We start from the raw sequence: 23,999 nt of genomic DNA, 5'->3' as shown, positions 1-23,999 counted from the left end.
CAAAATCGTTGAGAGACAAGTTGCAAGAGCCATTGCCGAAAGTAGAATTAGGTTCTACTTTTCGTGCAACTTGTCTCGCAACGATTTTGGCCGTTGCAGGGACACTGTGAAATGTTTCGTGCAACTTGTCTCGCCACAATGTCGCAGAGCCTTTATTCTCTATTCTTACTCTGTCAGAACCGCTCGTACCGAATTTATTTCTAGCCGGGATACTTTGTTGACATTGTACGATGTTAAGTCTCCAAAATGCGGATTTTACACGATTTTGCAAAGGTGGGACCATTAGGAAATTCTTAAAAAAGGCTGATTTTGAAGGCAAACTTCTAAGACCGAAAAAAACTAGGAAATAGAAATCGCCCCGTGCCCTGATTAGTATGCAGTGAAAGCTCAAGGACTGCAGAAGATCTCTTTTCAAAAAAAGCAGTTTGGAAAAGAGTGTGGCAAATGCGGATTGTTTGCGAATTTGCTAATGCTTTCCTTAGAATAGCGCAAAGTGAGGGCTATTTTGTCGTCGTAATGCTTGAACGTTTTATTGCTGCGCTCCCTAATATGGTTCGATATCAACAGGCAACGTTCCGTGGCAAACTCCAGAACTGAATTACAGATCAGTTGTTTGCTCAGCGCTGTTACAGGGTAGCAGCGACCCCGTAAGGCCGCGTATGAACCCTGCATTTGAGAAAAGCTGCCTCCACGCAACTTAGGCAGTTGTAATTTCAAGACAGTAGAGATAGTCATTTCGGCATCCAACAAGGATCCGCTTATCAACGACAACAGGAGAAGAAAATATTTCCCCGGGCAATGAATACAAACCTAAGCGAACCCCAGAGTAAAGGTCTAGAACATTAATAGTTCCAACAGTAGTGACAACAAATACCGCGCGCCGTGCTTTAGTTGAGTCACATTTCTTGCATGTTGCGTTACACGTCGCGTGACAAGTAGTGTCACAGTTTGTGACTTTCAATTCAGCGATGAAAGGGCTTGAATAAACTTGTGCATTGCTGCTGAAAGTCCACTGTAATTCGCCACACGGAGATAAGCAGTACACGTTGTTGTCATGGGAACCAAATACAACGTGTCCAGAACAGAGTGAATGACAATCCGACTCCATGAAAGTGGGAGAGCAAAAAATTGGAGCACGAGTTTCAAACTTCCATAAGCTCTTTCCTCCATAATCAAAACAATAAATACATCCATCCACGCATGCACAAGCAATTCCCGTCGGCAACAACAGCAATGATGCAAAGATGGGTTTGGGACACTGCTGACTCCAAACGATTGCATGCTCAATGGTATGAATTGCAAGAACACGCCCGGACAGTGTTGCAATGAAGACCAAATGCAGGTCACTGCTGCTGCATGGGGAACTGAAGCAAGATCCCCCACCGCAATGTATAGCACATATGCATTTCTTGTTTATCACATCAAGCCCATACACATGCTGATCATGTGACCCACACCAGGCCACCCCTGTCTGTGGGTCGATGCAAGGAGAGCTTTTCACAGCTGCACCAGTTTGAAATGTCCAATGAGTTTCACCAGTGCAACGGTTGAATACATACACTTTCCCATCATAGCAACCTGAATCACAAAAAAAAACAAAAAAAACAGGACATGATTCTTTTACAAAGCTTAAGCATACGAACCTCAAACAGCTTTTATTATGCAACTATTCATGTTTGAAGGTCATTCTCATTACCAGAGCCTCGGATCTTCTGCCTGCGCTTGATCCAAGGCTCTGGGAACCTTTATGCAGAAGGACATGTGCTGTAGGGTCCTTATATCCTTATAGGCAAAAACTGGTTGGTCCACTCATGTCACATGACTCTAAATACTTCCTTCCGATTGGCTAAGAGGTATATGAGCCAAGCATACACGTACTACCACTTGCCACATTGCAGAATTCTGATTTTGTTGGAGGCAACTTCTTATTTAAAAAAATGTTTTCTGCACTTTTTTAGTAAAATGGAACTCCACATTTGAAAATCCAATTTCCTTCCAATGTCCAATGTTGTTGACTTCTTGTTTCTTGAGACAATTTTCAGATAATAAGAGTTTGTGGTCTATTGAAAGGCAAAATGTAGTGGCATACCCAAGTTACCGGTAAATATTATGAAAACCAAACTGGTGTAGTTTATTAACGAATTCAACCAATGACTTGCACCAGAAGCACATGACCTTGAAGCGTGTAACTTGCAACTATTTTCCTTGGAACAAAGCTGGGGACTTTAGGACAACAATTTTATGCCCAAATATGGACGTTACGTCCAAATAAGGAAATTTTTAAACTCAAAATGCCCGAGCTCTGAACCAGAGTTCAACGCTTCAAAGTCATGAACTAACTATGCTCTTACTCTGCAAGCAAGCTCTTCATTATTGATCTTGAGTGATTGGGAATGTATCAAGCAAGATTTCAAGTATTGATATTTCAAGACATTTATTCCAAGAAATAGATAGCTTTCTCATTGGCTGCAATGCTCCAAGCAACTACATGTAGGCACTAACCAAATATCTGAAGTCTTACCAACTATGACAAATTTGCCGCATGCTGAAAGAGTAGCAGAAGACTCTATTCTGTCCTCCACCTTCCTCTCCCACAGGACTTCGCCACCACTCAGTTGGATACACATAAACACATGACCATGTGAGCCAATGAAAACTTCACCCTCACACCTTCCCGGTGAGTGAACCACAAGGGGGGAGGCATCAATGCACTTGTACAGACAGGTGCACCACTGGGAAGTGATGACAACCTTGAATCCAAGAGCCTCCTTTTCAATAGATGATGAGAGAGACTGCAGATGAGTATTCTCTTCAACCTCATTACTAGATACAAAGTGACACCGGTCTCCCTTTTGATCAGGTCCGAATGTTTGTGTTTGTCTCACTGCATTATCATTTTCAGTGAGTTTGAAATTTCTGCAAACCTCACAAAAATTAAATTGGTTGCATCTTCGAACAGAACAAAAGCAGTTTCTAGCCTCTTTGGAACTGGTCATCTCATTATGATATAAATTATTGTTTTCAATGGAAGGTGGGTTTTTCATTGCAAATCTCTTTACACTGGGTATGCCATTATTCTCATTTAGGTGAGAGCTTCTATCAGTAATAGCCAACAGCTTTCGTTTTGGCAAGGCTTCGGTTATGCCAGTTTCACCCATTGTTGAGTTGGATTCAAGAGATATCCGTGCGTCCACGATATTTTGACCCGCAATCGTGCTTAAGTCATCTCTTCGGCTGTCACTTAAGTTCCCTTGAGGTGGTCTGTTGTTAGAATCACCTCTAGCCTCAGTAAGCATTCTAGAAAGCTTACTCTCAACATAGATACAAAGAGAACCAAAAGTTTTGTTGAAAATATTATCTAATAACTCATGAAGCTCCACATGAACTTTTCCTTGGTTACATATCCAAGACTCAATTAAATCTGCAAGCCTCACAGCACTCAAAGAAGATCCACCACAGGCAAGGAACATGTCATCTTCCATTACATTCTCAGCATCATGATTTTCAAGATGTTTTCCAAGAAACGAGGGTGTTTTGCTTTGATCATAAATGAGCAAACTTTCCTTCCAAGCAAGTTCAAGAAATTCTCTCACAGATCTTGTCCCAGGAGAGTCAGGAATTTTCTGAAGGATGGTCAACAAGGCAGCCCTATTAACCTTTCCATGGGCTGTCATTGGCAAATGAGAAACTATGTGAATACAATCAGGCTGTGCCTCGTGTGGTAGCAGTTTGACTAAGTCACGCCTCAAAGACATCACATCATTTTTCTTGTCTGACGAATATTTGCCAACCACAAACAAATGAATTCTAGAGTGATTGTTGTTCAGTTTCTCTAAAACCAGTGAACATGCCTTGCTTGGGAGTACTTCAGAAATTTCCCGTTCAATAGAATCTAGGTTTATTCTTTTCCCCATACGTTTGATCTGCCGATCGTTTCTCCCACAAAACCAAATGCAACTGTCCTTAACAAAGGCCCAGTCTCCTGTCGCTCTCATCGTTCCCTTGACAAGAGACCTTTCATCACCAAGAAGACACACGCGATCTGAGCCACCTAAAAGGAGAGAAAAAAATTTAATATTTCCAATGCGGGCAAAGGTGATACACATTTCAAGAAATAATGACAGACATGCCAATCTTGATAATATTATTGTCCTCTTATCCTTCTCCTGAACTTCAAAATCACTTGTGTCTAGAAATGCAGGCAATACAAGAATTTTAAATGATCCTGTTACGATAGGAATCTGTAAAATCTTAATAAAGGTCGTTTAAAGGAACTTAAACATACTTTTCCTAAGGTAAATATTAGTCATTATTGTCTTGGTTCTTTGAGACAGTTAGAGAAGAACTTACATGTTAGGCATGAACAACGTTCTAGGGAGAGTATAAAAACTAACAACTAAGATTGAAAAATATGTGGACCAAACCTATGTAAATCTGCCCCATGCCCTCTTGAACAAGGCTTCCACTTTCACCTCGAACTTCAATGACTGTATTCAACAGGGGACGACCAACTGGGATATCATTTGCAAGATCAACAGGAATATCCCCAGGCATTTCATCAAAGGAATCACCATCACTTAAACTGCATCTGTTATTCACCAAATGTTTTATGGGAATGGGATAGCATGAAGCCCAACAGGACACCTCAGTAATGCCATAAAGATTGTAAATCAAGGTGTTGCTGCTTGGAGGTCTCCATTTTCTCAAGGTGGACAGTGTGGGACAACATTCTCCTCCAAACGCAAGCACTCTGAGTGAGGAATGGACATTAAGAACTTTTGACTTGATGAGCTCTTCTCCAAAGTAGTGCATCAAGGAAGGTGTTGGCTGATTGATTAGAGGAAGGACAAAAGAGTTAGCAGGAATGATGACGAACATGAAAAAAGGCTTACAGTGTATGTCAGGCCACCTAATTAAGCAGAAACAGCCACAAGTTAAAAAGGGACTTTGCTGAGTGCTGAAAGATGTAGATGTAGATGATGACGATTTTTCTGTAGCTATCTCTGTGTTATTGACTACCCAGTACTTGCCTAATGCAGTGTTTTACCATGCAAGAGGTGGAGGTTTTATTAGTTAAAGGAAAGGAACTTTATGTAAGTGTCTAGTCATTCTAGCGCTGGAGCACTAATTGGAGACACTGTAAACTGAAATTAACAGTTAACGCAAATCAAGTCAAATATTGGTTTTTGAGGAGAGGGGAAACCGGAGTACCTGGAGAAAAACCTCTTGGTGCAGAGTAGAGAACCAACAAACTCAACACACATATGACACCGAGTCTGGGAATGGAACCTGGGGCACATTGGTGGGCGGCGAATGCTCTCACCACTGTGCCATACCGACAGACTGAAAAATAATGGTCAACAGGTCTTCCTAGTCCCAAACGAGGGGTCTATCACAGACCCTATCAAACAGCCCTGTACTGTTCACAACCCTCCTATCATGGCTCTCTATGCAGTTTTATAAATGTGTACTGAAAATATCATGAATGCCTCCTCTGATTAATTTCATTGCACTCACATTTTCAATTTTGCACCCACACTCACCTGAAGGACAGTGACTTTTTCCACATCAAAGAGAATCTCACACAGCTTCGATGGAACCATTTTCACAGAGTCAGGAACCATGACAAGTCTGGCCCCTGCAGCAAATGTGACGAACATCTGTACAACAAAAGGGTCAAAGGTGTAGGGTGACGCTAAAAAAACCACATCATCTGGTGATACTTGAAATATTTTCCTACCAAGAAATAAATAAGGAGTATATACCATGACGTGAGGCTCCACAGAGTCGACTAAAGGAGTATTTCTTGTCCTCAGAGGCTGCACATTTTTCAGTCACTACACTTGCAATCGGCTTTCTTTATGTTGTTTAATTGTTAAAGTGTATTTAAATTGTTGTATTTGTGCACTACAACATAAGCATGTAGCTTTTGATGCTTCTACAATCCATATAAACATTCTTTACTTTAAAAGATCATGGTATAATGTCAGGACTGCAGAGCCTTGCAAACAGTGCAATGGATTGTAAATGGAAAGGGGCAAGGCCCTCCTGATCCCATGTTTGATGCTTGGCTTCTTCAATCACTCATTTATTTTCATACCGTTCTCCTTTTTTGTCCACTACAGAGCCTCGTAGAAGGATAAGGGCTGAAGCCTTATACATGTACATTGTACTTTGTTGTTGTCTTTTCTTTTACAGGTCACAGCACACCAATGGCGCACCAAGACAGATGTCTGGTGCAGGACTTATACATGCATGCAGTTTCATTTTGCCTGTGTTAACCCATTGACACCTCAAATACCCTAGGACACCCAGCTGACGCCCAGCTGACGAGTAAAATTGTGTGGCGTTACACAGATTAAAATCTGTCAAGTCTCACTCCCAGGGGTCCATGGGTTAAGATACGATGTATCAAGTTAAAGAACACCAGGAATATTCAGCCTTCAGCCCCTCCAAGTACCTTAGCCCCAAAACTTACTTACCCTATATCTGCTATGTTTGGTACAATACAGCAATGAGGCACTTTCACCGCTTTTGGCTCCCCAGTCGTACCAGAACTTTGCATTATATAAGCAAGATCCAGTGAATTAATCTTCTCTGCTTCTACTGAAATGCTTGGTTGTTTTCTCAAAAGTGTAAATCCGTTGGCATGAACCGCTTCATTTGCGATAAATTCAAACTTGTATCCATGACTTTGTTGATTGTGGTCCCACTCAGTCATGCGCTTTTGCAAATTCTCCACTAACGTTTTGTCGGCGAGAATCTCACTAACACTAAGCTTTGACAAAAACCTGCAGACAACGCCTGGTGGCCAATTAAGACCAATTGGTGCGAAGCAACTTCCATGTTTTAATATTCCAAGTAAGCAGGCGACAAGTTCAATTGATTGCTTTGCGTAAACTGCTATTACATTCTGCTTGTCAAACCGTGAGCCTAAATAGTCTGCAATTCTGGATGCTTGCTTATCAACTTCCTGATAAGTTGAGTGTTGTTGGATCGGCCCAGAATTGAAAGTAATGGCGATATTCATTGGAAAAGAAAGAGCAGATTTCTCAAACACAGAATAAAGTGTTTCAACTTCCATTCTAGTAAATTCATTCAATTTAGCTGTGTTATAGTCACTCAGACTCTCTCTAGAGCGTAAACGGAATCCCTTTTTTTAGGCCTTCTACCAAACCACTTCCAAGTCACAGACAGGAAAAAAGTAAATCATCTCCTTTCTTCTGAGCTCCAGCCTTGTGCTTGAGCGGTAATTCGCTTGAGTTACACGGGACTCCTGATTCAGATACAAGTCCGCCATGATTGAGCCCTCGTTCCTCGAATAGTGGAAAACGCTAATGAAGAGAGGTACCTCATGTATGTTGTGAATATAATATACCTCTATTTTTCAAACATACTCCTGAGCATCTAATACAATCGAAAGCCACTGTCCAATGAACTGTTTACAAGTCCTTTCTTGAAACGTGATAACTGCCATCAAAATGAACACTTTTCTATCTCGTTTAAACACCGTGTTTGCCTTTACCCTCACAGTGTTGGCGACTCTGACGCTTTCATGTTTTCTATCAACTTTTCATAACACAAATCAAGCCCAAGTACTTCTTCAAACAAAGAAGGTTTTGGTGTAAGTATATACCACAGGGTTTCCTTTGATCAAAGACCTTGAATGTCTTGATCAAAGATTTTGTTTTCGCGTGCCCTAACCTCGTCTCAAATTTTGTTAGGAAAAATGTTCAAGACTTTGGCGTTAGCAAGGACAAGAATGACTTGGGTTTCATTACGTTTGACCTACAAACTAATATCCTTTTTTGCCGCTTTACGAAGAAGTAGTCACTAGTGGAGGTGACTAGTGTTGGATATTTACAGAGCCACATTGTGGCAAGGTAAATGTCCACCACTTTCACCAACATCGAAAGAAAAGCCTAAAAAATTCAGGCTTTAATGGGATGTGAACCCTGACCTCTGTGATACCGGTGCAGTGCTCGGCCAGTTAAGCTGTCAAGTCGTGTGGGAGCTGGTCATTTTCTGAGTTCAGGCTTTCCTTTCTAATTAATGCTCAAGTAACTTTGTTTAATAACTGTGATGATCAGCATCTTAACCTGATAAAATTTCCTGATTCGGCTCAAAGGGCAAAACTTGTATATCTGATGGAAACAACTGAAGGCTTAGTGAATTATTTGATGAATTTGATTCAAAGGCTTTGAAGGTGATGACAAATTATTTTGAATTTGGATCATGGAATGTCCTAGAAAACAAAGGGAAAAGGTGTTTGTGTGACTTGTGTTTGGTGAGAAGAACAAGGGGCTAAAAATTCTCTGTGAATGTTCTCTCAACAAGGACATTTCATAGACGTTTCAAAGCAATTTTATTCATATTCTCAGTAGTAATTTTTTAGTGCCATTATTGAACTTGTTGTTGTGTGTAAAGGGTTCAGAATCTGAAAGTATTCTGATATCTTCAGTTGGTTTCCTCCATTGAAGTATCGAAATCCTTTCCTATCGGATAATAATCAATGCCATTGCACTATGGGTGACCATTAGATGTCATGAAATACGAAACAAATCAATGTCTGTTCTTTGGTCACAAAATGTATTGCCAAATGTTACCTGGAGCACTTACATTAACTTAAAATAAAAATTTATGTAAATGCTTTGTTTATAGTGGAAGTGCACTTAGCTATGAAACTAGTTCACAGGCACTCCACTTTAAATAATCTGAAAGAAACAATTCAACTTTAATAGAAACATGTTAAGAATCTCAACTGGCAGGAGGCAACCAAAACGTTTTTGGGACTTTTGAGAAACAGGCCCCAGAGGCTAGAACGGGATTTGAACCCCAGGCGATCGCGTGCAAAGCCAACGCCCTAACAACTGGACCACATTGCCTCGTCCTCAGTATTCTCCTTAACGTTTGGAACATTTGAAGGGTATTTTCAACTGGAATGTCAAGCAGCTTTTCCTTTATTTAACAGCCGAATATTCCACCAAGAGTAATGTAAGTGATCTCCTGTTTTGTTACATCAATTTGGTGAAGTTTTGTGCAGGTAAATAAGGGATTTTTTTTCTCCAGCATGTAACAGATAACCATGTAAGTGTGATGCAAGTTGATTGGCAACAGGCGAAAGGACAGCTGAAATATCACAGTCCTTGGCAGGAATCATCCGACTGGTGTGACGGAGGTCATGGTTTCGATTCCTGGGGCTTGTTGTAAAATACGCAATGCAATGCAATGTACGCAATATATGCAACGCAATATGCGTAATATATGCAATATACACCGATGTCAGTCCTAGGACTCTGATTTTTCAGTTGTTTTTTTGCCTGTTGTTATCCTTCCCCCACCCCTTTTCATCATTCATGTGATCATGTTTGTCATCATTACAATAATAAAGATTTTTGACTTAACCTATGGACCCCTAGACAGCCCCACCCCCCTCCCCCCTTCCTTATTGAGGAGGAAAATCTATCAAGTCTCACTCCTAGAAGGCAGTGGGTTAAAGAGGACATAGTTATTGAGTGGATATAGAGGTTGTTAATTAAAGGGGGTGTAGATTTTGAGTGGATATCTCACTTGGGGTTGTTAAGCAACTTTCATATTTCAGTATTCCAACTAAGCAGGCGACAAATGTAGTGTAGCAGCTTTTGTAACCTGCTATTGTTTAAGTCGTTGTTTCAATAATATTATTGTTCAGTCTTTTGTTTTTGGCTAGGGTAGTGAGCCGCGATCGCTTAATATGTTACGAGAGCTACTACATCACCCTTTTTTAATTGTCTGGCATTAGACAGAGTAAAATCCTTTAATTGACGATGTATTTATCACATCCAGAAAAAAGCAGTCTTTTTTATAACTTCAGAAATTTAATCAAGTGGTGATATGGGACAAGATCATCCTTCGAGGAGACAATGCATTTCTCGACTACCATGGCATCAATACAAAATACTACTTCTTTGATGATGGCATGGGACTTAAGTATGAAAAATAAATTTAATCTTTTATTCTTAGAAACTCCATTGAAATGTCATTAGTAATGACCTCCTGAACTCCTTTAAAGTGCAGCCAACCTCAATTGTTTTTATTATTACGTAGTCATTTACTTTTCCTATCACACTGCAATCATGACAGGAGCTTAAAGCTCATACTTTTTACGGTTACATTTCTCAAGTGTTCAGAGGTTAAATGTTCTATTCTCTATCAAGAAACCTATGCGCACATGTATTTATTTGCCCAAAGGAGCTTAGTTAAAAGGACATTTTATATTTAAATTATTGTCAAATAAAAATGGTGAAATAATTAACAATTATTCGCTTCAGGCTCAGTGGTTATCGGTGAATATTCACCGATAATCACTGAGTCTGAGGCAAATAATTGTTTTAGTATAAATTTTTTTTATTTTTATTTTATTTGACTTCGCCCCAACAAATGTTGGGCAGGGAGGCCACAACAGCATAACCAATTACTGTGGTCCCAAGGTGATTATTACATTCACTTACAGTGGCAAAATGACTACTGGGAGCCATTTTGTCCGTCGAGGTGATTATCGGCTGATAATCCGAGATAGCAAGCCAATGAGAGCGCGCGATTTTGTATAATCACCTGTGTATTTATACTAAAAATTAATAAGCTTAAGCAAAGCAATATTATTGAAATGGCTGATTGGGGTCAAGTGAATGTGACTGGACAAGGAAGGGGTGGGATGATTAGTAAGATGACATATGTGTCCGTGCACAGCATAGCAACACCAAAGGAACAAAATTAATGAGAAATTATACAATCAGTTTCAGCATATGACCACCTGTACTGTTAAGTTTGTTATCAATTTTTTTAAGAAAAATATTGTCATCCTGTTTTTCTTTCAGGGGAAACAAAAATGTCAGCCTTTACTTGTCCTGGAATGTGATTCCCAATGCTGGAATCCTTCCAATGATAACACAGAAGAACAAGTTCTATTTTGACTTTCCTGAAGAATACACTGTAAACAGGGGCGGATTTGATAGATTAAAGTAATAGTTTTGTTATGGATATTGTGAATATGAAGAGAGTTAAGCTCATTCGAGAAATATACAGTTTCATTGTCCTGTAGAAATAGGTGATATTTCCAAATTCATGGCAATTTGAAACACCTGGTTGATGTGTTACTCCATGTCCATGCTAAACTGCACAATAATTATTCATCATTGACTGCATTTTAGATTCCCTGCTACATGTAGCAGAGGTCCCTTTTCTTTTGCGTTCACAGGGCTGACAAGAACGGGAAAATAGACCTCTGCTATGGGTTGAAACTCACTTTGATCCAACCGCCTTGCGCTTTGTCCCGCGCACTCCTTCACAGTAATAATTCCACTGTTGTTATGTAAGCCCACAGATTGTGAAGTATCTTGTGAGGATTCTGTCACTAAATAAATGCCAGGCATGCTCAACAGATCCTCAACACAGTGAGTTTCAACCGCTAGCATGGAACATTTTAGACTGATGAAAGGACTTCGGCAGGCTCAAGGAGGATGGGGTCTTCCTTGTACCTTTTTCTTGGTAGATTTTCAATAGATGTGGAAAAAAAAGGAATGACTACAGTTTATGTGGTTTCAACCCCACTCTCAAGGCATGCACAGAATTTCACTTCACTGATACTGGTTTGCCCTTATGATGTTGATTTGGATAGAAACAATTCCTGCAGCTTTTGACATTCAGCCAAATCTCACACTTTCACCAACAGATTATCCCTCAAGTATTTACCTTGCTCAAGAAATTAATACTTTTCTCATGTTTTGCTTCTCTTTGAAATTAGAAAGTATCAAATTCTGAAGATATGATAGCCAACTAGCATGTTGAATGTGTTCAGAGAAATAATTTGTTATTGCTTTGGTAAAAACAGGCAAGTCGAGGATGGACACAAGAACTTTGATATAGCGGTTGATGCAAACGTTGATTCATGAAAAAATATCCCTTGAGCCATGTCCTATCCTTTCTCGATGGAACCCAGTTGCGATATTAATTTGATAAACCCAATGTGAATTAACAGCAAATAGTACAGACCAGAAGAGTAAAATGAAGGCAGGTCAAAATTCTTGTACTTTACTTGCTTTCAACATTGAACAAAACAGACTACTCAAGAAGTAATAATAATAATAATTTACATCTTGGCATTTCAGGTCAACTGATTGCCTCGTAAGAAAGCTACCTACAAAATAACGACAAATTAGACAGAACTACATGTACCCAAAGACTTCCCATCATGTGACTTTGTTGAGATGCCCTCCTAATTCCAAAGTTTCGTTGTGCAGCTTTGGAGTTTGCATGATGACTACCCATGGTTTGCTTTAATTGTTTATTGGATCAGTGACGTATCAAAAAATAATATTATTATTGGCCAAGAACCAGTGGGATGTTTGTACCCCAAACAATTCTTCCAATTATTGAGCTCAAATATTAGGGGACTTTAATATGCGAGGAGGACAATGTCAATGGCTAAGAGAACGTTATATAAATATATTATTTCCTGTTATAATATACAGTAATAATGTTGCTATTATTCCAATATTATTCATTACCGTTGCTGCGATCCTCTTGGCCAGCACCATGGATCAGTCCGTGGAGGATCGCAGCTCTGGAACAAGAATGCCCTTGTCACAGCGTTTTGGGTTCCCCCGTGTTATCTGTTCCCCCGAACACTGAGCACTAGTGCTGAGTGTTCCCCCTTCCCTCCCCATAGAACATTTCAGTGCTGGTATTTTTTACAGTTCAGATGTCATTGTTTTATTAATACAGAAAGTATCCTAAACATGCATAAAAAGCTAACCTTAGGCCTAATTACATGTAGGCCCAAACAAAAGTTTATAGGCCTGAGGCTAACTTTTTATGCATGTTTAGGATACTTTCTGTATTAATAAAACAATGACATGTGACTGTAAAAGATACCAGCACTGAAATGTTCTATGGGGAGGGAAGGGGGAATACTCAGCACTAGTGCTCAGTGTTTGGGGGAACAGATAACACAGGGGAACACAAAATGGTGTGACAACCTTGCTTAAGCTCACTAATAATGATTATTGTTATACAAACGTTTTCTGTCTTGTTTTGGTAAAAAACATTGTGCTGATTGAGTGAAACCAAGTGATACGTACCACTAACAAAAGTCATGAGAAGTGTTCAGAGCCTAAATCTTAAAGCAGTCTTTGATAAAGACTTACAGGCTCTGCATTGCCACCACAAAGCACACACAAACAAGGCTTGGGAAAGAAATGCTGCCATCTAATATCTAGCACTTGCTTCTTGTCTGAGCCATTGTCTTTTAGTTAAGTGACAAATTTCCAAACTCCAGCAGATGTAATCGTACATTTACAATCAGTGCTTAATTCTACTGAAGACGTTAGTAACCCAACTATTTGGAGCCTTTGTTCAGCTACAGAAAATCCATCACTTCTAAGCTTCCCATTAAAAATTGCTTGTCCAATGATTAATTTTTGTTGTTGTTTGATTCTTCCAAAACAAATTGCTAGGTATTCAACATTGTAACAAAATACCATCAATCGGAGTTAGTAATAATATTATCATTGTAAGTTTTGCTACTTGAATTTTAAAAATCCCTGAGTATACATTTACATTTCATTATATATAACATTTCATTGTACTACAATAAAATTGTCCTTATTCTACATAAGCTGTGTCCTTTTATCCTCTCGCTTCATAAAAGAGGATGTAACCAGACTCTGATGCTTTCTGGATTTCAGATGTCAAACCGTAGAACTCTTCAATTGCTTGTGCCTCTATTTTCTACAAAATACAATTATTATAATAATAATTTATTGCACACAAAATTATTATTACAACAAACAAAAAACAACAAAAAACCTTTATTTCCCTGATACACTAAATAGGATATAATTACATTTTGATGAATTAAAAAAGAGAAAGGGCTGGCTACCTAGAATAACTACCAAGTTAAAAGATAGGTAGCCAGTTCCATACATAAATATTCATACAAATTTAGGACGGCATACACACACAAAAAAAGAACAGAGACCACAAAATAAACACTTAAGGGATAATATTACTTTCATGAACAGGAGAATTTTAGAACAGAAAAGAAACTAAAGCTATAACTAAGGGAAAGGACTTGTGAGTTTATACAAAAGCCTTAACGGAGAGGATTATACGTGTAGTTTTTGACTGCTTAACCCATTGACACCTAAAATGCCCTTGCAAGCCCCCAGTTGACAAGTAAAATTGCCTGGCGTTAGACAGAGTAAAAGTTATCAACACTTTACAGTTGTGGTGTTCACAGTTTAACTTAAATTGCCCCTGTGACCAAAAAATCAATTCATATTTTTCTTTGGATTTCAAAACTATGTTAACAAAACACTAAGTGACCCACGTTTTAAGCCTTGATTTCAAAAAGACACCTTTATTTTAACTGTAATTTTCCTATTTAATGGTCCGCCATTACTAACATTAAGTTCTTGAGAGAGCTGGATCAAGGAGAAAATGACGTCAAAGGCTCACTAGTTTAAGAACGCAATACGTGTGTACGCCGCAGAATTAATATGCAGCATGGGGGTTTTGGGCTTTCAGACTTTTAAACTCACACTTTGCATTATAATAAGCTGCGTTCACACGCTGACATTTTAAGCTAGTGAGCCTCTGACGTCACTTTTCCCTGGATCCAACCGTCTGAGGTCCAATCGGTCAGTTTTGAACGCGAGTAATGGCTGACTGTGAAATCCAAAACTTAAACTCAAAGTAACCGGCCTTTGGATAAAAATCAAAGCTCAAAATTTTGCCAGTCAGGTGTTAAGCAAACACACTTTCAAAATCTGAAGTAAAAAAGGAAGTGGTTTTTTTGATCAGAGGGGCACTTTAATGAGTTAGTAGTGTAGCTGTGAGCATTTTTCCTACGAGATAAAAAAATTATCACTTTTGTTTTGAAAATGCTGAGAAAGTTTTTCTTGTTTTTTTTTGCCTCACAAAATTTCAGGCAAATCTCAAAGCACCAAAAATATTAGTGAAATGACATCAAGAGCAAAGGTTGTGTGTAAAGGGTTAATATAATTCAATGACAACAGTAGTTTATAACCTTTGTGTACATGTACATCCATGCAACTAGTCATGCATACAAGACGGCATAAAAGCCTACCTCAACAATATCATCATCAAACAAAAGCCAGAGTCCATGGCTTTTTACTATTGTGATATAATGGCCTCTGTTAGGTCCACTAGAAAAACAAAAATCAAGAAAACAGTTATTACAACCTTGCATGCCAATAACCAGTAACTCACCATGGCCTGCCCTATGATCAGAACTTCACTTTTTTTGGCTAATCTTTCTGCTTATTATTACAATAACATGGACTTATTGTCATTGCAAATACATTGCCTTGAACGTTTTTGTAGTTTGCACTTCGTTTCCCTGAATCATTGTTAGCAAAACTTTGTCTCTTCAAAGTTGGTTATTAACAACAATAAATATTGCTGTTGAACAAACAGAGAAAAGCTTTGTTTTGAGATGTTGATCAACCAAAGAAAGTCAACGGTCCATGTAGCACAAGGTTTCTGTGGACTCGTTCAGGAGGTAACTCCCACTACAGTTCAAATGTTTATCCTTTTAAATTAGTAACTCTTTATCTAATTATTTTTATACAGTGCTATGCTTGGTCCAGATCCACACAATCCAAACTGCTCTGTGATTTTTTGTGGAATCTCAAAATGAGTTGCCAGAAATTAGTACCGGTTACAGAAGACTGAATGCTGAATACTGGAGTTCTGTCAGCAGTGTCATGCTAATGAATTTTAAATGAATTTTATTATGAATGTTGGGCAGACCTACAATATTCTATTGAGTGTTGGTGCAGTCATACTTTGACCCATGACAGGCTGTTAATTAACTTAAAGGTGCAGTAGTCTGATATCAATTGAAAGCAAATGCGTCAACTGGTAATTTGACTTGACAAAGAACCCTTATAGCACCCAACTCCTCCCCACCCCGACAAAAAATAAGAGACGTGAAATGGTAACAAAACAGCTACTTGTATTAGTATTATTCAAGGCCTTACCTTCCACAGTGAATGACAACTGCAACAAGGTCGTAAAGTTTTTCATGATTAATTGCATCTTCAGACTATGATACACAATTGAAAATTATTAATTATTAAACATTTGAAACTGCATCAAACAGAAATTTGAAAGTTGCTGGGAATTGTGTAAAATCAAACTCTGAGATATTGTTAAAACTGGACATCAAAATGCACTGTATACTGTTATCCTACAGTGTGTACAAACTTCACACCAAAATGTTGTTACTGAAATTCAAAGTCACAGTTAAGCCAGGTTGGATTCAGATTTTTTATTTTCCTTATTCCCCATTTTAAAAAAAATCTGTCTTATTTACTTGCCTATCCCATTAAAGCACTTGTATTCTCCGTATAAAAATGAAAGGGGGCTGCAATTTGCAAGGCAGACAAATGGTGAGCATCACTTTTCAGCTGAAGTATGCCCAATAATAAATAACTCTTTTACTGGTACACTCAAGTGAAGACCACTGCTAATGCCTGGGATATGATTATTGTGTATGTATTATGGTCCTGGGGGAGGGGGGGGGGGGACTCCCATTTATTGTAGGGCCAGTATGATCACCTGAAATTTCCAAAAATACCCCTAAAAGATGAGTCTTATGAAGGTGGGCATGGCAACATAAGATTTTTACCCCTAAAAGATACCAGCTAAAAATGGAAAAAAATATTATTTTTAAGCATTTTTAATAGTTCCAGAGACGTCAACTTCAAACACCTTCTGCTTGAAAAGTTTAGAAAAGCATTGTCATAATTGTCAGTGGATCTATTAATAATTTCAAGAACAGTGAAGAAGTAAAGATACCCTGAAAGATACCAGCTTCTAAGACTTTGGTGGCCCAAAAGCCTTTTAGACACCATAAAAGATACCAGATCCCTGATTTTGACCCCTAAAAGATACGACAATCATCCACGCCCGTCCCCCGCCCTCCGGATTATGGCTGCCACCCTTTTGTCTTTTGTTACTAAGGTGAGAACTTACTGTGTTAAAGAGTCTGAGCTCAAATGGAAATACTACACGGTAAGAAAGCTTGGTATATCTTTGTAACTGCTCCATGTACTTGAATCTCTTTAAGTGTAGGGCGAGTATTTTTGGAAGTTTCTTCACTCTCATCCTAAAAGCAATAATTAATTAAAAGCATCTTCAGCAAGGTTTTACCACTTATCATTGCATTAATTAAACTACATGTACCGAGCGTATATTCAGGGTAATTTGGTACTTGTCATGACCAATTTCTAAGGATGTGTTATTTTGGTGGGCTTGTCCTGTGGCATTGATAAAGCAAAAAAATAATTAATGAGCTACTTGTCACCTTTTTTGAGCCTCTTGTTTACTACAGCACGTCTCACAGAAATACTTGTGTTCACTGCATAGTGTCTCAGTTGATGAGAATCCTCTGTTGGCCAAAAACAGAGAAAGAAAATTTAGCATTCTGGCCAGAAGAAAAATTAATGATGGGGAGTTAATCCCCTTTTCAACACCTTTCCAGCATCACCCAACACCACCTCCGCCATGCCTTAACTTTGGAAGGGTTGCATGTATTGTAAAACAACAACTACTACTTATAAATCACACCACTGTACCAGAAACTCTGTGTTTTACTTTTTGGGAACAGTTTGTGGCAATCTCAAGATCTCTCACATAGTTTACAAACAAGGGAGTTATACCTAAAAAAAGTATACTGATCCAAGAACAGAAAGTTTTGACATTTGTAGACGCCATTTTCAAATAAGCAATTTTCAATTCTGTGATTTTAAGACCTCTGGGTGTTTGCACAACCCCAAGTAATGATCCAGCAAGGGTTTAAATCGACGACTTAGTATAAAGAAATTCCAGTGTTTTCTGCAAGTGAACCATTTGAAATGCAGCAACCAGATTAGAATTCAGTAAAAGAAATTACCCAGTGAAGAAAGTTGAAACTTACTTGAGACAATGTGTTATCGATGTATTTTGTTCAACATCCACTGAAAGATCCAAAAATGATTCATCCTTGCTACTAACCTAGAAGTAGTTGACGAGTGAAATTGTTTGATGTTACACAGAGTAAAGTCTGTCGCGTTTCACTCCCAGGGGTCAATGGGTAAACCCATTTGAATGAGTGCCTTATTATTAGAAGGTGTTCAAGTAGGTGGAAAAGAAAGCTCATAACCCTTTCAACTCTATCACTGAGATTTTACTGTAGTTTAAGAGCCAATAGATGATTTTCACTGTCACGCAACAAAATAAAAATCGAAACCGTTCAATGAAATGAGCCAAAAACTTGTTATGTTGTAGGAGACAAATTAAAAAATCACCTCACCAATTCTCAGGTGTGTGCTGTGCATCGTTTCTTGAGTTATTTGTCGACGCGTTTCATGCAACTTTATAGAGTTTTGTATGGAGCTGCCACGTTGGTGCACCACCATTGTCAGTGCTCCAATATGACATCCAGAAATCAACACAAACATCTGGAATTCACTTAGTTATAAAGGGGTTTATACCTTTCACTCATGACTTAAAATACATGTGTGTGAACACATCTCCTAATGTACTTGAGATGCTCAGGCTGCTGAGATTCATAGGCGCAGACATTTTTTTCAACACAAAGTGACAATTTGGAAAATTCAAAATGCTGTAGTTTTGAAATGAAAGATGTCAATTGGAACTGGAATCTTGAAAAAAGACTTTTTTCTAGGTCATCTCTAACCTCCTACATAGATAAAAATTCAAAACACCTTGCAATTTTGATTTTAGAATTTGATGACATCACTGTGAAAACCATCTATAAATAATGATATTGTCTCACTTAACGGAAAAAAAAAATTCTGTGAATTTAATTAGCTGCTATTTGAATAAAGTTGAACATATTCCTTTTTTCTTTAAATTTCAGTTTCGTACCACTTTTTTGCTATTGCTAAAAAAAACATTGCTCTGACAGGTGACACTTTCACCTGTTCTGACAGGTGAAAGAGGGAGGGCAGGGTCAAACACCCACTCTGTTCCAAAAAGAACCCTCCATTCTTCCACAGGATCCATTAGTGAAATCTTATACTTAATATCATTTTGAATCAGAGTGAAAATCACAGCTCACTGTTTCACAGCAAAGGCATCTTGTTTCATTTGTGAGAATTCCTTCAAAGATATCATGAACCCAGGTTGGCTCTGTTTTGCCATTTTGAATTGATGATCCACCATTGATTGTCCCTACTGAAGAAACACTGCTTTTGCTGCTGACACTGCTAGTACTGTTGTGCTTCTCTTTTTCTTTCTCCTTTGCTCTCTCACCTACAAAAATGAAGACAAGTTTGTTATGACCTACATGAAACCTGAGAAAGAGGAAAAATTTTTGATCAGTCCAGTCATCTTAGAAAGCTGGTTACAAAAATTATAGAGCCAGAGTTTCATTTACAGGTCAGAACAAGTGTCTGATCTAGCATGCCCAATAGAGTGGCACAATAATTATCGAAAGAAAGTCTACTGATTAGCTTTCCTCCCTTTCTTAAAGGCGCCCGCAAATGAGGAAACATTGTTGCGGAAACATTGTTTCCTGAAATGTTTCCCCGGTGTGCAAAAAAGGAAACATTTGCTGAGGAAGCAAAATGTTTCCGAACAAATTCAAAAACATTTTTGCTTCCCCTGGGGGGCGCAAGAAATATTTCCTGGGACCGCAAACACGAAAACATTTGCTTCAGCAACAATGTTTCCGCAACATCGTTTCCTCATTTGCTGGCGCCTTAATTCTTTAATCTCTCTCCACCTGAGAGAGAAACTTAAAGATTTTACTCTGGCTAACGCCAAATGATTTTACTCGCCCAATAGGGGCACTTTAGGTGGGAATGAAGAATGAGTTAGATCGACATCATTATGTTGGTTAAAGTTTACAAGAACTACATGACAGCTTCTGGGGGTTGCCATTGACGAGTAAAATCGTTTGGCGTTAAACAGGGCACAAAACTCTGGAGTTAGACAGAGTAAAATACCAAGTCTGGCCAGTTAAGGTCGGGCGTTAAAGGGTTAACAAAGATGAGATTCCAGGAACAGGTGAATAATTCATAAAGGGGACACATTAATATAATCAAAATAGACTGTGTATGGGCAGTCTTTCTTTTGCTCTAAAATTGTTGAAACGATCATAAACTTTCAAAATGACTGGAACTGCGGGTCGCAAATACCGTGGGCGTTGGTTAGGGAGATATTTGCGACCTGCAGCTTTAGCCATTGAAAGCGTACACATTCGCTTCAACGATTCTACAGCAAAAGAGAAGACTGCTCGCAGTCTAGAATAAAAAATGAATGTGCTAATGTTCAGATCCTGTTGCTTAATTAAAAAGAATCACGTATACTTATTGTATTAAGGAGGCAAGAAAGCTTATCAAAAAGGAAGTGTTTATTGACAAAAGACATTTGAAGTGGAAAGTTTTTGAACAAAGAGCACCAATTGAAAATAATTTAAACGCATTAAGCCAAGCACAAGCTTTCGCTATCATGTAGATTTGGGGAAGCAACAAAAATAAAGAAAAAGAAAACAATGACACTGGCAAAAAAGTGACTTACTTTGCAAGAGATCTGCTATTGTATTTAAGAGATAGTTGAGAAATTCATGAGCATCCTGCTGCATGTAGTTATCAAAGAGTTCTGTGGAGAAGACAAAAATGGTATTTAAAGATATATTCTCACTGCAGACTCTCTGCTGGACAAAAAATCACCTTGTTCTTGATTTGTCATCTCACAACAAAAAAAAATTATGTCCATTTTACAAGGATATGAAGCAATATGAATGGTCATTTGCATAGTGCTCCATGCACAGGATAAATAATATTAATCCTCCAAATACCCATTGTTGGTTGTGGATTTTGAACCACTTTAATGTCTTCTGTTTGTTTTCAACATTCTACTAATCTTCACTGCAAAACAAGATTGCCGGCAGTAAGAAGCAAAACTGTTGATTGAAAGTTGAACTTCAAGATCTGTGATCTGCATATTTATTAAAGATGTAGAGGTTCAGAGGCTGGAATACATATACATGTATTACACATTAGTTATGACAACAGTAATAATACTCATAACAACAACAACAACATCAATATTATTGTTACGCTGCATTAAAATCTCTAGGTGATATAGCCTAGCCTGCGAACGCAGACGTATTTCTGGCTGTCGTTTTTTCTTCCCCAAAAAGGGAGAGAATATGTCTACACATAAGCAAATGCGCTCTATTTATTTTGAGAGACTACAAATCAATTTGAAGGGATCTTTGAGCAGAGTAGATATTAACAACATACTCAACCCAGGCATGATGTTGAGACCAGGAATTGACCCCACAACACATTCATTTGGTGGAAGAAGAGAGCTCTCATGTCTGTGCCAACAATTCCTTCCCCCCCCCCCCCCCCCCCCCCCCCCCCCCCCCCCAAACACCATAACCAACTTAGTTCAGTTTTCATAATTAAGTAAAGTATGATCGTCCGGGTGAGTGTAGTCCTGAGAAGGAGTGTGTACGAAATGACATCTTCAGAGTCAAGTGATTTGTGTAACGTCAGTAGATACTATAAGAACTCTGATCGTAGATGTCATTGGTCAACTTATTCGTGATGTTATTGGTCAACTGTCATACAAATGTCTGTAAATTTTTCATTTTTCAACTTACATTTTCTCAGCTGATATTAAACCTGATACAACGAAATTTTGCAGGGTTACTAAAGTAAAATTGTCCTTTCTAGTGCTGGTATACGTTTTAAGTTTTAACTTATTTGAATTTTCGGCCGCCATTCTGGAGAAGGGTCTATTGCAACAAATAACTAAATTTAAGTCTTACCATTTTCCTTTCTAAGTCTTGCAACAAATTTTTTGGGAGCCAAAACGCCGACCTTTTTCTTTTGTGACGCGATGTTTGCGAAGAGATCAGCCAAACACGTCAAAAGAGATTCCTTCCGCTTTGAAAGAGGTTTGTATCCCAAAACTCTCTCCCGAAAAGGCCGACAGAAAAATAGTGCCTGCAGCACGGAATTGCAGTAACAGGTGTTTCCAAACTGCAAAAAATAACGGAAAAATAATATATAATTTCTGTGAAATTTTCCATAAAGGCGGATCGTGGAGGATTCTTTAATTACACTTACGTTCACCAATCCGAAGTAATGTTCATTCTGGGGAAATTCATGTGGTCCAATTTCTTTCTCGAGTTGTGAAGCGTTGGCACCCTGCAAATCGAAATTCCACGATCACATAAGGCATGAAAATGAACAAGAATGTTCTACGCAAAGATCAGAAATATTTCTTCACCATTTCCGTCGTTCATCACGGTTTTCACCCTATTTTATCTTCCGTTTACAAAAAGCTGAGTGCTGCTGATTACAAGAAAAGCTTGTTAATCAGATACAAACCAAAATAAAGTTCGAAACATGGCTGCGCATGCCCCATTGGAACCCAGTCTTGTCGGTCGTCTTGTCGTCAGTCTGAAAAGTGGACAGTTTTGTCTGATTCAAAATGGTGGAACAACTTTCAGGGAAATTTTCAATTTTATGCGAAAACTGCGGACAAAAGCAAAGGTTCATGAAACGCTGCACTGCGTGTGGACGTGTGTTTTATTGGTAATGGCTTATAATTGGAAGTTGTGTTCTCTTCGACACTTTGACCTTTGAAGATTTGAAAACAAGACAACCTGATCGATGGAGAGTAGATAACGATGATCATGACCTTGAAGGACTTGCTTGTTTCAATTTGTTCTTTATATATAGCATAGACATACGTGCTATAGTTTATCTACTCTCGACTTTATTCCATTGCAGAATTGAAAGAGTTTGATGTTTCGCTGTCTTTGAGGGTGTGGAGAGATAGGGGAGGAGGAGAGGAGGCTGGGGTGAAGAGATTTGATAATCTTTTCATTTTGCATTTAAGGAACATTCCATTTAATATCCACCCCCTGTCCTTCCCCCCCTTCCCAATGGACTTGGTTACAACAAATTTAACCCCTCAGAAAAAGACGATCAAATTGCCAAGATTATACCTCCCCTCGAAAATAAGCCAAGTCTCTCTCTTCCCCTCAGAAATAAGGGCTCATTTTTGCTGTACCCCTGAGAAAAAAAATCATAAGATCAAAATGTGTCGACGTCTCACTACCCCTCAGAAACTATGTCATCCATAGGAAGGGGGGTGTGGATATTAAATGGAATGGCCCTATATTGAAAAAAGATGTCTCTCTTTTTGTTTGTTTGTTTGTTTCATTGCATAGCTCCAAAGAGTGTCAAATGACACATTGGCAACACCATAAAGCATTTTGCCAGAAAGACAGACAGGACAGCTGTTGTAATATTCAGCTGATTGAGAGTTTAAAGGATGATTCTGAAAGACATGACAGTCCACTGCCTCTCTATCAACAAACCTTGCCACTTCAAGATACCCTCAAAATTGACAGAACGAACAAGCAAGGTGGATGCTGCAAACATCCTGCTAGTACAGAAAGCATTTCATTGAAGAAAACAGAATGTGGAAAGCACCAAGAAAGAAATTCTGAAAATAATCAGCCACGGAAGAAAAAAGCAGATTTTTGCCCACCCTCATCGGAAAGCCAACAAAGTGATCGTGATCAAAAGGTTCACATACAGGACAGTGTTACGATTGTCGTCAAGCACAAGAAAGCCAAGCATGAATTATGTATACCAAGAGGAATGAATGGAGAGGCTACTTTACAACTCATTTCCTCTGCTATTTCCATTCCTGTCCCAAAGCTCAAGCTTATTCACAAAGGCAAAATGGCAACAAGTGACAATATTCAGAGCATGTTGTTTAATAAATCATTATTTTTGGCATTTGGGGAAGTTTCTGAAAGTGAAGAGGGTCTGGAAAAGGCTGACATTGACCTAATTGTCAATCAACTCAATGTAGAGAGAAACCTCGTGGTTAGAGTCTTAAGAAAAACTGGAAATGTGCTTGATGCTATGCTTGAGATTGGAAATTTATGAGAA

At 38.6% G+C, this 23,999-nt stretch overlaps 4 protein-coding genes across 5 annotated transcripts in view; 2 read left to right on the top strand and 2 right to left on the bottom strand.

Annotated features, from left to right (window-relative positions):
* Positions 1 to 134: 134 nt before the first annotated feature.
* Positions 135 to 7,319, bottom strand: LOC138016830 (beta-alanine-activating enzyme-like). Of its 2 annotated transcripts, none has more exons than XM_068864009.1 (5): positions 6,483 to 7,319; positions 5,544 to 5,660; positions 4,425 to 4,827; positions 2,522 to 4,051; positions 135 to 1,578 (listed from the first exon to the last, which is right to left on the bottom strand). In XM_068864009.1, the coding sequence occupies exons 2-5, from the start codon at positions 5,658 to 5,660 to the stop codon at positions 698 to 700; spliced, it is 2,931 nt and encodes a 976-aa protein (XP_068720110.1). In that variant the 5' UTR covers positions 6,483 to 7,319; the 3' UTR covers positions 135 to 697. The 2 variants fall into 2 exon arrangements, with proteins under 2 accessions (XP_068720110.1, XP_068720109.1); XM_068864008.1 differs by having other exon boundaries at positions 5,544 to 5,736; positions 6,483 to 7,316.
* Positions 7,320 to 7,365: 46 nt separating this feature from the next.
* Positions 7,366 to 13,649, top strand: LOC138016829 (signal peptidase complex subunit 3-like). Its single transcript, XM_068864007.1, has 5 exons — positions 7,366 to 7,624; positions 7,725 to 7,800; positions 8,920 to 8,994; positions 9,854 to 9,969; positions 10,857 to 13,649. The coding sequence occupies exons 1-5, from the start codon at positions 7,482 to 7,484 to the stop codon at positions 11,002 to 11,004; spliced, it is 558 nt and encodes a 185-aa protein (XP_068720108.1). The 5' UTR covers positions 7,366 to 7,481; the 3' UTR covers positions 11,005 to 13,649.
* LOC138016826 (ubiquitin carboxyl-terminal hydrolase 46-like) lies at positions 12,054 to 22,448 on the bottom strand. Its single transcript, XM_068864006.1, has 11 exons — positions 22,318 to 22,448; positions 22,155 to 22,235; positions 21,854 to 22,067; positions 20,593 to 20,673; positions 19,130 to 19,323; positions 17,984 to 18,060; positions 17,372 to 17,455; positions 17,041 to 17,173; positions 16,044 to 16,108; positions 15,128 to 15,206; positions 12,054 to 13,767 (listed from the first exon to the last, which is right to left on the bottom strand). The coding sequence occupies exons 1-11, from the start codon at positions 22,318 to 22,320 to the stop codon at positions 13,666 to 13,668; spliced, it is 1,113 nt and encodes a 370-aa protein (XP_068720107.1). The 5' UTR covers positions 22,321 to 22,448; the 3' UTR covers positions 12,054 to 13,665.
* A 36-nt stretch (positions 22,449 to 22,484) lies between these two features.
* LOC138015258 (uncharacterized) overlaps positions 22,485 to 23,999 on the top strand; it is a 1,541-nt gene continuing 26 nt past the window's right edge. The window contains exons 1-2 of the mRNA XM_068862225.1: positions 22,485 to 22,625; positions 23,267 to 23,999. The exon at positions 23,267 to 23,999 is cut by the window's right edge and continues 26 nt beyond it. Of these exons, the coding sequence (XP_068718326.1) occupies positions 22,522 to 22,625; positions 23,267 to 23,996 (834 nt within the window). The 5' untranslated portion in view covers positions 22,485 to 22,521 and the 3' untranslated portion in view covers positions 23,997 to 23,999. The remainder of the gene's footprint in view (positions 22,626 to 23,266) is intronic.

This window comes from Montipora capricornis, chromosome 9, assembly GCF_036669925.1.
Source record: "Montipora capricornis isolate CH-2021 chromosome 9, ASM3666992v2, whole genome shotgun sequence".
Classification (NCBI taxonomy): Eukaryota; Metazoa; Cnidaria; class Anthozoa; order Scleractinia; family Acroporidae; genus Montipora; species Montipora capricornis.
This window is presented reverse-complemented; position numbering and strand designations above follow the sequence as displayed.